The 15040-nt window shown below is 31.8% G+C and overlaps 1 protein-coding gene across 1 annotated transcript; it reads right to left on the bottom strand.

Moving 5' to 3' along the window:
• Nucleotides 1–648: 648 nt before the first annotated feature.
• On the bottom strand, nucleotides 649–9010 carry LOC135832395 (ras-like protein family member 10B). The gene is made up of 4 exons (XM_065345625.1): nucleotides 8653–9010; nucleotides 8328–8467; nucleotides 2774–3138; nucleotides 649–2494 (listed from the first exon to the last, which is right to left on the bottom strand). Exons 1-4 carry the CDS (start codon nucleotides 8693–8695, stop codon nucleotides 2230–2232), a joined length of 813 nt encoding a protein of 270 aa, XP_065201697.1. The 5' UTR covers nucleotides 8696–9010; the 3' UTR covers nucleotides 649–2229.
• Between the last annotated feature and the right edge of the window lie 6030 nt (nucleotides 9011–15040).

The raw sequence follows: 15040 nt of genomic DNA, 5'->3' as shown, positions 1-15040 counted from the left end.
GTTGACGTAGGTACTTAGATGGCTTAAGATGGCTTAATAAAAATTAGAGATATTTGTCTTATACGGCTTTACAAGGGACATATCGACACACGACTATGACACTACGAGTTTATCATTATATTCACAAACATTTTTCGTAATTTTCTCAAAAAAGGGGAATCACGTGCTCTCTTAAATCAATTGAAAATATTGAACACAGTGCGATGAAGAAATAACATATTCAAAGAAGTCTGGTCTCATTCATTAGCTTGGCTGCAATGTGTATCAGTTAAGATTTGACATGAAAAATAAAATGTACCTAGTATTATTCAGTTTCTAGATCTATTCACTTTTTGGTTTCAACTTTCGAAATTTTTCAAAAGAAAATATCAGAGTCCAATCCAGATAGTATATTACATAACTCTATAACTCGCCAGTCAGCGTCATGCAAAGGAACACCAAAAACACCATCAATAAATAGGTACCTACTATCTACCCTATTTGTTTCGTTATCAAATAAGAAATCGATTGAATAATTATATTCTACAGAGTACATGCGTTAATTACAATTAACCTCATTTTCAAACGCATTCACTATGCAAGCATAAATCCCATTTCCATTTTACTATTTTCACGAAGTTCGTGCTTTTAACAGAGCATAAAATAATATTTGATTTTATTAAATTTTTATTGATTCTACAAAATGGTTCAATAATTATTGAATCACTAAGGATAAACATTACGATGCTATAAAACGTAATTACAATAATTAAATTAATTTCAAAAAAGAACAAAAAACGTTGAAAAAATTAGGTACTAAAAATGTCTAATACGTAATAACTGAAGTATAACAACAATATTTTTGGTAGTAACAACAATAATAAAAACAACAATACTAACATAAATCTATACAATTTTTGAGAGAGCAACAACGCAACATTCACTACAATCGTATTTTCTTGCAAACGAGTAGGTACTAGGTAGTTAATTGAAAAAAAAATCATTTCACATCTAGAGATATATTAACATTCCAATTGCCATTATGGATAAATTCAGTAATTAGAACAAAATTCGAATTTTTTAAATACATAGTTCGTCCATTGTATGGCAGTGATTATTCATCAATCATCAATAAAGGAATGCAAAAATTTCAATTTTCTTCACCCGACGTCGGTCGCACGAATTATACGAATGCATTCATAAACATAATTAACTATTAAGGAATTAGAATATAATGAAAATGGTTACATCTATCCTAGATGAAATTAAATCTTACACACGAATTTTTTTCTTTAATTTCCAATTCCATTGATTTAACAAGGATAAAGGTACTTATTTGAATTACAGTCATTACTTCGTAACAACCTTGATAATTTATTTTAAAAAAACAATATCTGAGACGTTTATTATTATTTTATTTTTAGCAGTTAATTTTTACAAAACTGCAAAATACATGCGTTATACTTTAAGATTTTTTAAAACATAAATTGATTGATGTGAAAAAATAATACAAAACAACAATAAAAAAAATGACAAATAAATAAAAAATATAAAATATTGCTAATTAGTGTAAAACATTCTGCCAGTCAGAAATTAGCACAGTCCCTTCATTTGGCTAACACATATACAAATAGATTTCAAATCCTGACTTGATATTTTTGAATTTAACCAAACTTGTAACTCGAAAAATAAGCATTATACGTACGTACTTATGTATTGTTCATTCCTTTCATGGTACTTACCTACTTATACATACGTACGTTAACTAGTCATAAAAAAATGACTCATTGGCATGCAGTCCTGTCACAAATTCTGGTAAACATTTTAGGGGCTAAAGATGTAGGTATATTTTGGAGAGTTTCATTCCCTGTCATCCTAGCTTATTTTAATTCAAATTATCAATACTTGAAAATATTTTGGGGTTTAAAGTATTCACATAGGTAATTAAAATATCTACGAGAGAAGTCCATGATAAAAACTTACGTATAGTAGAATATCATTCCAACGGTATCGTTGAATGGCAGTATTCGCGTATTTGATTTTTTTTTTCTTTTAATAGAAACGAAAAAAAGTTCATCTCTCGAATCATTCTATCTTCTTGAAATATTAAAAGAATATTATTTAAATATCCGCAACAATTTTCGTCTAACTTCACTACCTAAATACTTCTACATCAGTCGTACAGACTTTGTATTCTTCTACATAGGAAGTCAATTAAAGCGCTTAAATAATATCCGACTAAAATGTTGTTCATAATATTATGCATTTCGTTCTTTCCATATTACCATGCATATTCTCAATTACCAAAGAAGTAACTTCTCTATGTCCAAATGTCGCAGATTTGGTAGGTTGAATACTTTCGATGATTTTGATTATTTCTTTAAATACAGCTACAACTTTCCAGTTATATTTGGCGCTACAGTCTATATAAGAACATTTCCACTGTTTACGTATCAAACTGACTATTTCTTTGAGTTTTTCTTTCTGAACTTCTGTACTTTTCGAATGATTATTTCTGTTAAAAAAAAACACACACAGGTACACTGTCAACATTTCGCAAATTAAGAACCTACTTAAGTACACATAATTAATAGGATTATAAGTTTTATAAAACTTGAGAATATTTCCATTAGCTTGAATTTTTGATTAATATAACTCGATGACGTTATAATTACAAGAAAGTTTTTATTTCAAAAGGAATGTTGTTGTAACCTTTGACAAAACTTTCACTCTATTTAAAAATTTAAAATATTTCGTAAGGTTTGTGCTACTTGATAAAAATTTGCCAACTTACCCTGAAAGATAGCTGAAATGTGTGCGGTGAAGATTGGTAATTAAATCTTGTTTATTGCCAATTATCAAAATAGGAACGTTTTTTATGTCGCGACTTTCAGCAATCTGATCTCTTATGATTCTGATATACTGAAATGTATCCAGATTCGATAAATCGAATACGAATATATAAGCGTTTGCATTTCTTAAACCATAAAATCGAAAATCTGTCCATTCGACGAAACTATTCGCAGGAAAGTACGATATTGTTGGCACATCTGTTATTTTAAGTTGATATACATGTTCGTTAAAAATCACAGACGAGTAATATACGCGTTTTGTATTGGAGGGAACATATTCTTCGTTGAAATGGTTCCATACGAATTGCTGTAAACAAAAATTTATATAAATTTGTTAATATCGAGAGAGTAACATCAATTCTTACCACAATTTTAGTTTAGTAGATACCTATCTTACCTACCTACATCTATCGCCTAAGAAGTACGTACGTACACGTGCATAACGAATGAAATACCTACCTCAAGATATTCTTCTCAGTGGAAGAATGAAGCAGCCGAATAATAAATTGTTACGAAATTATTACCAAAAGACTTCAACAAGAATTTCAGTTCTTTAAGACAAGAGAAAATTTCAACTTTCCTTTCTCTCATTCAGAAATATTTCAAAATTTCAACATTCAAAATTTTCATATTGAAACATTATCTTTTTTTAAAGAAGCATTCATAAGTTGAATTTGAAAAATTTTACGCTAAAAAATAATGGCTTGATGCAGGGTTAGGTAGTACATAGGTACTCGTACTTTTTTTTCCTGGAAGTGCTGGAGAGAAGTGCATGAAAAATATGACTTTTCAAGTATTTTTTCAGGTTATAGAAACAAAGAGAAAAAATTTGTAGAAAAATTCCGATCGATATAAATGTAATTATTGTAGTGAAGTTGTTCTCACGGAGCAAGTCAATTTTCGACAAATTTTATATTTCATTATTTTATTTTTTCGTCGGTTCACAAAAGTAAAATAAAATGATAGTTTTCACAAACCCATCCTTTAAAAAGGAAGCTAAATGCGGAATTGGAGAATGAATCAAGAACGGTCTCAGCGGTGCGGTCAAAAAAATTTTCCCCCGAAATATTTCTAAACCACTTTTACATCATATATTTCTAGGGCAAATTAAATTTTTTATTAACCTACTCTACACCCTCACCGCCCCCCCCCACCCACCACGTGAAAAAGGAGGAAATAAAAATGTATTATCGAGAAAAAATTGAAATTTCATTCTTTTGTTTTATCAACGTTTTTTCACTGCATATGACGTTTTGCAGAAATGAGGCTGGATAAAAGATATCATTGTAGAACGCCAAAATTTTTGAAGTCATATCATATGTATCTGATAACAATTTTGCAAGATTTTAGCAGATTTTGAAACAAAAATGAAAATTGATCTTCGTCCTATAAATTACCATTCCTTCTTGCCTTGGCATTGAAAATGAATAATTCCTGATGCGAAATAGGTACCTATACCTGAATGTTTTTTCATGAAAAGTAATTCACTCACGAACTTGAATAATCGATACCTACGAGTATGAAAGAAATGAACTTCGAAAAAGACTCGATGAAGAATTTATTATTATTTACCTAAGTACTAATTTCAGCGATTGAAGAACATCTACAAATAAATGTGAGTAGATCGATAAGTACAATACTTAGGTATATGTATGTAGTTAGGTAAGTAAGTTGTTTTGATTTGTAAGCAGGGACACAGATTATAGTAAATATATGCCACTAAAAATCTAAGGGAAAAAAACCAAAAAATCATACGATGCATGATCGAAAGAAATTTTTTCACGTAAACTTGAAACGCCAAACGCGCGTTCCCCGATCGCATATTATTAGAACACGTTTTTCATATCGCTCTCAAGAGACTATTTTCCAACTTTGAACGTGTTCCTAGCTTTTAGATTGGCCTTTGGAAATACAGCTAAAATATCTAGAAATTCTTCTAAGGTGTTGCATGTTTGGGCCATTTAACATTCGGTAAGTATAACTTTCAGTCACGTTTAGAATTTTCTATTCTTGAAAATTCGTGAAAATTTTTCACCATTTGATGACTACCTACCTAGCTTGCTAAAATAACGTACTACTTTTGATACATATTTATTTTCGAAAATACCAGAAACCCATAAATCTCGACGATGAATAAGATACGTAAGACCTATCTGCATTTGAATGGACGATAAGGCTTGTCAAGTGGGCTCAAATGTTGCTTCGCTAGTCTTATATGTATCATACAGGGTGTCCTATCAAAACATCCGCTTTATTTCGGATTTGAGTTTGAGAATCATTAGATAGATACAAGAAATAAAATATTTCATATGAATCGAAATACCCTTCTTAGTATTCGAAAATACGACAGTTTCAAAAAAATGTCCTAGGAACTGATTCCTGAGCGCTATTTCCTTTAGATTCGGGTGCTAAAGATAGATTTTAAAAAGTTAATATATCAAAGTTGCATACAGATATGTAAAATAGAAGGCATCAGGAGAATAAACTTGCTTTACAAAACTCTGGACTATATTATAGAAGTGCTGTAAATAGGCCAAAAAGCTTGATATTTTGCCTACATAGGTGCATGCTTCTATTTTTCAAAGAGCAGAATCAAAAGACCTCGATGCCACAAATTGTTTAAATTTTCTAGCGACAATTCTTCAATTGTACCCACAGCTCTTTTAAAACGAAAATTAGGCAAAACTGTACAAAAGTACGAAAATTTCCCATAATTTTTATAAAAATGAAATCGAAAAAAAAATTACGTGATAAGGAAACTACAACTCTGGGAAAAGGGGACGAGGGAATCAAAAATTTTTGGGTGTATTAATTTTCATCAATGATATTACCTAAAATTATTAGGAAGAAAATCTGAGAGGTGGCCCCATTTCACCTCTTATTCGGCTTGACTGCTTATTTATTCATTTTTTTGAAGCAGGTACCATCCAGTTTTTCAATCAAAATACTTTCGATCCCTTCCTCTTCAATGACCAAAAATTTCAATTTAACATCACTTAGGTATGTAGGTACTTTTGGCCTCTTTAATTTTCAAAACGAGTAATATAAAGCTGATTTTTTTTAAATACGCACCGTCGCACCTACATACCTACCTATAGATACTTATTTTGTTATCAGGCTACGGCGGTAGCGTTGCCCCCCCCCTCCGCCCTCCCACAGCTCCAAACGTAAGCCGATTTTCAGCCTGGTAAAGTCCCTACCTAGATCCGGCCACTCTGTATAAGAACATAATTCTTCACTTGTAATTCACTTTTTTGGGATTTTAGATTTAAATTTACAATTTTCGAGATTCAAAAACTGTTTAAATTTTTTAGCCCCCTCAACTTGTAAGTTAGGCAAAAAGTCATAATAGGTAATTTTGTTCATTTTTCAAAGCATTACCGACCCCCATGGTCAAAATTAGATTTTGGTTCTTGGATTTTGAAAACGTATTTTGCCCCATCAATTTTCAAGATAGACCACATTTTCACATAACCTTTTTTCTTAGGTTGAATCTAAATCTGAAGTATTGACATCCACTCACTGGGCACCCTATACTTTACAAAAAATTCTAGAAGTAGTAGTTTTACGTTTAGGTAAATTCAAAATAGTGTGCTAATAAGAACAGGGTAGATACCATTCTTGATATTGAACGTTTTAAAATAAGTAGGTAGGTACGTAGATATGTTTCATAACTTTATTTTTGTTTTTAACATTCAAATCCTAAGACACGAGAATTCTTAACAAAATTGAGAAAATTTTAAGAATACCTACTCCTCACACGTATCACTGATATATAAATTTTCTTATATTATATCTATCGATCGTTTAATGCAATAATTCGGTCCTCAATAGCAATAAAGGCACCTATATTTTATAGCCTATTAAACAGGGATACCTATATGGATTATTTTACTCACTAACAGTGTTGCGATGCTTAAAAAGTTTCGTCCTTTCGGCTTTCAAAATGTTTTAAACATATTTAAAACGCACGCACACAAAAAAAACGTAAACGTTTTCGTTTTTTGTTTAAAGCTTGTTTTTTTTTCAACCCAAATTTTCTTTTAAAAAACTCGTTTTTTATCTTTTTTGAAAAAAAAAACAAAATTAATTTTTCAAAATCGAACCAATTGTATTTTCTTTGTATTTTTTAAAGATAGGTAAATTTTGAACATTTTGGTTAGTACCTACTTTTCAACTTTAAGGAGAGGAAAGAATATAATTTGTGGCGTTACTACGAGCTTAATTTCAAATCAAATAATTCAATGCAAAAAAACTGTTGTAAAATCATGAATTTTTGTGACTTGTTTCATTCTTAATACGTATTTAAAACACGTTTTAAACACATTAAAAGGTGTTTTAAACTCACTTGAAAGAATGGAAATTTTTACGTTTAAACCTGAGTTTTGAACAAAAAACGCTTTTTTTGCAACACTGCTCACTAAATTATAGGTACCTGCTAATAAGTAAACGAATACGAATACATATAACTTGAAACAATTTTCTACTTCAATTCTTTTGTTAATTTTTCGAAATAACCGTTCAAAATAAGCAAATTCCAGTCGACATTTTTCAGCCGATTAAATGATTTAGTAGGTACTCGAATAATCAAACCGTTGTTATCCTCAAAACACTGCCTGCCAAACTACTAACCTAAATGATACCACAAAGTGAGATTTTCTTCTCTTAGTAAATTTATAAACCAGGATGAAATGGTCGTTTAAATTTCTTACAAACTTATTGTTTCTTCCCACTTCTAAAATAATTCAGCCTCGAATCTCATGAGCTATGTTTTTCTTCCAAGATGATGAAGGTCAACCTGTTTAACCTTGATGTAGGTACGTATGTATTTTTCAAAAACGACCAAAAAAATTATAACATAATTAATGAGCAACGGTATCCACATTACGTCTATTGATCGACAAAAAATTTAAAAATTTAGTCAAACCAACTCCTTCAAAAGTTTACTTGGTAACCTAAGTAGGTACCTTCACAAATCGATCAAATTTCAGATTAATCATGTTCTCCCCTTTTTCCTCTCCTACCTCAATTGATAAATGGTAATTCAGTTACTAAATCCTAAACAATTTAATTGTTTGGGAAAATTAATACGCTCAACTGCTGAGGAAAAGTCAATAAATTTTTACTCAAGACAGCTTTTCACAAAATTGAATTGCTTTTAAAGTTACCATAAACGAGGAAATGTCATCGAACAGAGAAAAAAAAGTCATATTATAAATATAGCTTATCAACGTGTACTTATCAATCTGGAAATATTTCAATGTTGAAGTCTGTTATTGTGTGGCGTATAGAGAGACGCGTCATTGTTTCACGACACGTTTTTTTAAAACCATTCATTATTTGTACATAAAGGATAAGTCAAGTTTTGAAAGTTTTTACATTAGCTATTGATCATTTTCAAGTTGAAAAATGACAGCAGAGAGTTTTTTTTTTTCATAACTCTCATAGTTTACACGTAAGTATCCATGTGTGAAAAATTCCAAGGTAGTACTCTACCTGAATAATCGATGTCTTTCCTACTCCTTGCGCCCCGAGAAATATTATTTTAACAACATCCATGGGATCTGAACAAAACTCGATGTCAGAATAGCTTTCTTTTAGATAAGACGATTCTTCCGATAGACTGATGTCATATTCTGAAATTGAAAAGTACAACTTTACTTTCCATTTTAACCTTAAAAATTGAATTCAAGGTTCTCTCGATTTTTTACGAAAAGTTAAATTTTTTTTCGCTCACTGAAAAAAAATTTATACGTATCATGCAACATGGAACCGTCTAACAGTAAGTGATAATGATTAATCGATAATAAAAAATACTTACCAACTTGTATAGGCGTTATAAATTCATGATAAGCTGATCTCATGGCAATATCAACAGAACATGAACAAAACAATCGATACTCCTTTATCGAGGCCGTGTTTTATTATTTCAAAAAAACAAAACCACACACAAACACACACAGACACACGCGAGCACTTCTACCTATGAAATAAAATTTAAAACGGTTGCGTTCACATTTTGAGAAATTTTTTCAAAATAAAAATACACGAGACGATACGAAAGGAAGGCCATAAGTATCGCGATAAATTCGTCGTCGTTCGAAATGGTACATCAGCATCTAAAGATGCTGGGGTACAGCTCCGTAATGTCGTTAGCACTGATTCGCTGCCCCTGTTTTGGCGCCTTATTTTAGCCCGAAGCTACGGCTTTCACTACGCATGCATAACGCCTTCGCTCTCTCGTACACTCTTCCTTTTCCCTTCTCGCTTGGTAATTGGGGCACAATTTCCAACCACACAGTTCCTAAACAATTATTACTCGGATAAGTGATAAATTAATATTTCAATAGTGTATTGGGGAATCACTGGTACATTTTACCCGGTGTCTGTAAATGACATATGCAAAGAGATTTATTCCGTAGCTTTTATGTAAGCGCGACAAACATTATACAATATTGTGTTAATATTAATCAAAATATCTCTTCACAAAAGGTGTATGGTGTAGGTAGTAGGTAGTAGGTACACTCTGCAAAATAATATTCTTATACACGTAATGTAAACCGCCCTTTTAACTACCTAGGCCTCGTACCTACGTGTACGTACCTACTATTCGAAGCTAGGTACTGGTACTCGTAGCTCAACGACAATAATTCTCGATGATTAAACTCTTTAATACGTACGTACCAACCAACCCATCTACCTGACCTACCCATCTTCGTTCCCTGTTTCTAATTTTTTTTTCGATGGGGAAAAATACCCTACTTCAAAGTAGTGATTGTGTGCTTTTTCTTTCCTCCCATTTTTTTTTTTTTTACTTTTTAATCACTGGCTCGTGTTTTGAACCCCGAAAACACTATAATTTTTTACAATTTAACCTTTGTTTGTTTGTAATGTTAATTTTGCTATAAAATTGGGACATCTTTGTGAAAAGGGTTAACTACACTGCAGAACGCTGAGAGAAGTTAGAAAATCAAAGCGTTACACAGAATGGTAAATGCAAAAGCGGATAATGATTTCAAATGTAGGTATAGTATGTCTCCCAGAATCTACTCTTTACTCTACGCAGGAATTAGTGGCGTGCCATCAAGTTTTTACCATCGCATCGCACAACAGGAACGGAAAATGCTCGTAGGTATACCATAAGGAGAGAGTACACGGAGGAGTGTAGCCTGCTGCTTCTCCGACGATATTTAATTTTTAATAGTTAAACTTTTGGCCACCCGCGCCTTTTGTACAACTTAACCTACGCAATCATTTTTCAAAAACATTCTTTAATTTTTATCAAGCTTAGCATTTGCACCTGCACTCTAGTATACCTAATTCCTCGCAGTTATCACTTTTTTCAGCCTCGTTCTGCGGTAAAATCGACCAGCGAACACACCTACTTTTGCGATGTAATTCAACGCAAAAGCGTATATCTACAACTGTTTTTTTAATTTATTTATCATTCGAGCTTAATTTTCGAATAAAAAATACGTTACATCGTTTTGAAAGCTCGTCTCTGGGGAATAAATCGGTAGAGTAACTACCTATACGATAGATATCTAATTGAAAATTGTACGTTTGTTTTGTATAAAGGTTGCATAAATTTTTTACAACATTGTGCTATGTGCACATTTAAATTTAAAAAATTGGATGAATTTGTTTTTCTGCATTTTTTTTAAATTTAAAAAGTGTTAGTCAAATGAACTGAATAAACGATCAGAAAATTTCCATATTAGCGGCTTAAAAAGTTCGAAAAATTTGTCATTTTTGATAAGCACCTATTATATTTTATTTTTTTCGTTTGTTTATAAAATTATATTTGAGTTGAAAATGAATAAAGTGCACTCTTCAAAGTACGAAAACTCGGGGAAAAACTGCACGATTATCCAAATACAGCAAAATGTTTGAGAATGCAGTTTTTCGGAGTTTTCATTTTAAAGAAAAATAATGATTTGAAACAAATTCATAAAAAGTAACTTAGGTGGGTGATTAGTAAAAAAAATCTAGAATCTTGGAATGTACGAGTAACTCTATATTATGTACAAGGAAGGGACCGCAATTGGCAGAAAATTTTTGAACCAGACAAATCGCAATCGAAAGACCATGCAAATATGTAAGTAAAGTACATTACCAGTCAAAATTCCAAATCTTAAAATTCAATTTTTGGTAAATTTTTGAAATTTGGACGAAAAAACAAAAAAAAAGTCAAAATTTTACCCTAGTGACCTAGAATGATAAAATATGGTATACGCAATATTTTTGACCACTCAAATTGATTGAAAATGGGTTCCAGACGTTTTAAGCTGTACTGGAGCCTCCAGCAGTTATGTCTAATTTTACCATACTGAGTCGATAAGAGGTGGTTTCAAACCGTTCTAGACTCTCCAGAAACTTCTTAAAATATACAGATTTTCAAAAACTAAATGCAGTTCGAATGCACTTAAGCTCGCATACACGCAATTGGTGCTTGTTAGTCAGTCGCTCGACTAATTATGTACAGTTCTTCGAAAATTGGTTTCAGTCGGTTCAGAACCACCTCGTTTGAACTGTTTTTATTGCAATTTTTGAAAATTCGGAAATTTTAAAATTATAATTTTTCGAAAAATGAACACTTGATTAAAAAAACTGTTTAGGGCTCTAGAGTTGTTCCAAATCACAACACTACATTTAGTCAACAAAATTTATCTTGAGTGTAAAATTTAAAATATTTTTTTCAAGAGTAAAGAGAAATGACGGACATCCACATTCAACTTTCCATACAAATTAGGTAAATGAAAAAAAAAAACAACTCGTAGGTAACTTAAGAGGTAATTTAATAATTTAACTTTCAAATATTAGGTAAGTGAATAACTAACATATATAGGTAGGTACTAGGTAGGTACAAATAGGTACATCATAGGAAAAAAGTAGTGAAGGTATGGTATCTTCTAGTATTAGAGCTAGGAAACGCTAAAAAAAAAAAGAGAGAATCAACTTGAATGACGATATACTCCGTCAACATTTTCTAGCTCGCGTGTGTAAGTCATAAAATCAAAAGCTGATTTGGTATAACTGTTGCAGAAATATGACATTTTTGAAATTAGTTTTCCTTCGGTAGAAAGTATAGAAGCGCAAGAACTATCTGTGAACTGTAAATCACCGCTATAGTTATGATGAAATTGTTACCTTGACTATTTTTTCCATCTATGTACTTAGATTATTATTTAAAAATCAACTGGAAAACGAAAAGCTACGGATTTTATATCATATTTTTGCGCTGCTCGTTCGTCGGGGTAGGTACGGTTGGTTTTATTCACACATACCTAAATATTTTACAACCCATATATGATAGAATGCTCGATACTGAAAGAACTCAAATGAAAAAGAGTGCTTTAATATTTAAACATACCATATAACACTCTTTTCATTTTCATTTCCAGTTCATTGAAAGTTTCAGCGGGCTACCTTTTGATCTTTTACGCTTGTGAAGTTTTGGGTATTTTTGTGTGCGATGAAGTTCCTTTTTTTCTTCTTCCTCCTCTTCTCTTTTGGCTGAATTGATCGGTATGTCGTATCGAATTATTTAAATGGCACGCCCGATGGATTGATTTTGTAGGTATTTAGGATCCAGGAAGGGTAATAGATAATTGATGTATAGTTTTGGATTATTACTCATACAACTGAAAATTCTCCAAAAAAAATAACTTCACAATCGAATATTTATTTTGGAATTTTTGCTAGAAGCTGAGCTTATAACATTCTATCCATTAATTTGTTTCATTTCATAAAAAACTAGGGAGCACCGTTTCTTGGGCTGCTCGCCTTGGTCAACATGACACGTTTACAAGCCATCGCAGCTCGCGCCCGAGTGAATTGTTAGAAAATCCAGAGCTGGCGAGACAGAGTTTTCTCTTTTCATATGTACCAACTATACTCGCTGTTATCAGGATTCTTTCAAATATGTATAGAATATAGATAGATAGATAGATTGATAGATTATACTTTTAAACATTTTACTCGTGTGTTCCTGAGGTGTTAATAAACCTTAGAGGATATTATTCCAATTTTGATTATTTATTTACATATATCTAATTGAGAGAGTTTAAAAACATTTTTTAAAAATTATTTTCATTAATTTTTTCTGAGGAAAAGAACAAAAGAAAGAAGAGGAAGGAGGGTTGTATGAAACGGAGGGAGGCAAGAATGGCGAGAGAACAAAAATGTATCACAGACTCAAAATGTTGCTGTGCAAGTACATTTTCTTTTCCTTTCAAGATTATTCTCTGTTAAAATAGTATAGCCTATAGGTAATTATTTACGGCAAACTGGGTAGGCAACTTATTCAACATCATTTTATTAAAAAGGATTTTGCATTCATAAAGAGAGTACGGGGAGAGGTTTGTTTTTTCACATCGCCAATTTTTAGAGAAAACATCGAACTTTGAGAGCCTGTAGTTCCTGAACGGTACTATGTACAATTGGCTTAAATTGGTTTTTACTATTAGAAAGAAAATTCAACAGACATTCAAAATATTTTTTTGAAAATGTTCAAAAGTTTAGAATTGAGCTTTGAAGAAAAACAAATGACTCGAAGAATAGATTCATTGTTTGGAATGTACTCGTCAAAGCAAATTTTGAATATCGACTAATTTTTGAGATACAACTCCTGCAAGTTTCCTTATGATTCCATGAACTATGTACCATGAAAATTCAACAATTTTTAAAACGTATCATTTTTAATGTTTTTAAAGATGGTACCGGCTTCAAAATATTAACTTATTTTTTATTAAAAAAATCTCTAGTACCCCAGAGAGCTCATTGGTAAGCCCATACCTCCCTTCCAAATTTGATGAACATTAAAAAAATTCAAAAAAATTATGTGATGTATTCTCAGATAGGTAGGTATGTGTTTCATACCACCGACAATGTTGAGTTCAAATTTACATTCAATTTTCAGAAACGATATTTCTTTCAACCAGCTTATAGTATGCACTTGGTTTTAGAATCTGAGCTAAAAGCTGATTCGTCGAATTTTTTCTTCAAAACTTTTTCAGTTTTTCAGCTCCAAAAAATCGGAATTTCGACAATATTCGTGCAAACAAAAGTGGGTCAAAAAACGTGAAAATTTCTAATTAACCCGTGAAAATGATATTGGCAAAGTTTGACCTAGTTTTAGTCAGTTCGGCGGCGGGAAAGCCCCATTAATAGGGTACGAGAATTTCACACACAGACACAACGTTTGGCAAAATGAAAGCTATCGATAGAAGAGAAGGTATCTGGTGCGCGACGAACGGATAAAAAAATAATATAGATAAATTACGATTATACGTTTATACATCGAGGCTGACTTAAACTCAATTATAAAATGTTTTTGTGGCGAGAAAATTCGATTAAAAGAGGCATGCATTTTAGATGCGAGAACTCGGCTCGGCTCAGCTCGGTGTGGCGTTGACGAAAAATATCGCGTTTAAGGAACGTGATAAGCAATGTCTTTTAAGAAATAGACGGATAGTTATTAGGTTTCGTGTAGTAAGATGATTTGAAGCCCATGTTAACAAAAATCCCCCAAGCTTTCAATTTGTTTTAGTGCTCGACGTTCTTATATCCGCGCGCACTACCTATTAACATCCCGAGATTCCTTTTCTTTAGTATTTTCAAAGCCAAATGTCTCTTTTTATAATGGATATCTCACAAACGCTAATAAAAGCTAGGCATTTTTTTCAAAACCGTAGGTATACTTCACATAATTTACACGAGCATTATTTCGCTATAATATCTTAACTATACACTCGAATCGTGCCTTATCATTTCACCTTTACCACAGTTCTTGAAAATGAGCTCATCAGCAGAAGCAACGCTCATTCAACTGCAGAAAATCGCACATTATTTCGCAACACAATGTTGAGATGATTTTTTTAAAGCTTGCAAAAAAGCGGCAATCTTAATTATAAAAATAAATTAGCTCCGCGAGAATTTCGACGTTTAATTTCGAACTGAGTCAATGTTCAGTTACTCAATCAACCGTTTAATTATCGAAACATTAAACTAATAAGAATTCAGTCGACACAGTTGAAAACGACCATAAAAAATGTACAGTATACCCTTCTAGTTTGCGAAAAAAAAAATTACTCGAATACCATATTTACCAAATGAACTAGAAAAAAAATCTCAACAGCTGATTAAAACATCATTAATCTTTCGCAAAAAAAAACAGCAATGAGAGGAAATCTTTTTTTAGCAGCTTG

This window comes from Planococcus citri, chromosome 1, assembly GCF_950023065.1.
Source record: "Planococcus citri chromosome 1, ihPlaCitr1.1, whole genome shotgun sequence".
Taxonomy (NCBI): Eukaryota; Metazoa; Arthropoda; class Insecta; order Hemiptera; family Pseudococcidae; genus Planococcus; species Planococcus citri.
Note: the sequence above shows the minus strand (reverse complement) of the source record. Positions and strands in the feature narration are given on the sequence as shown.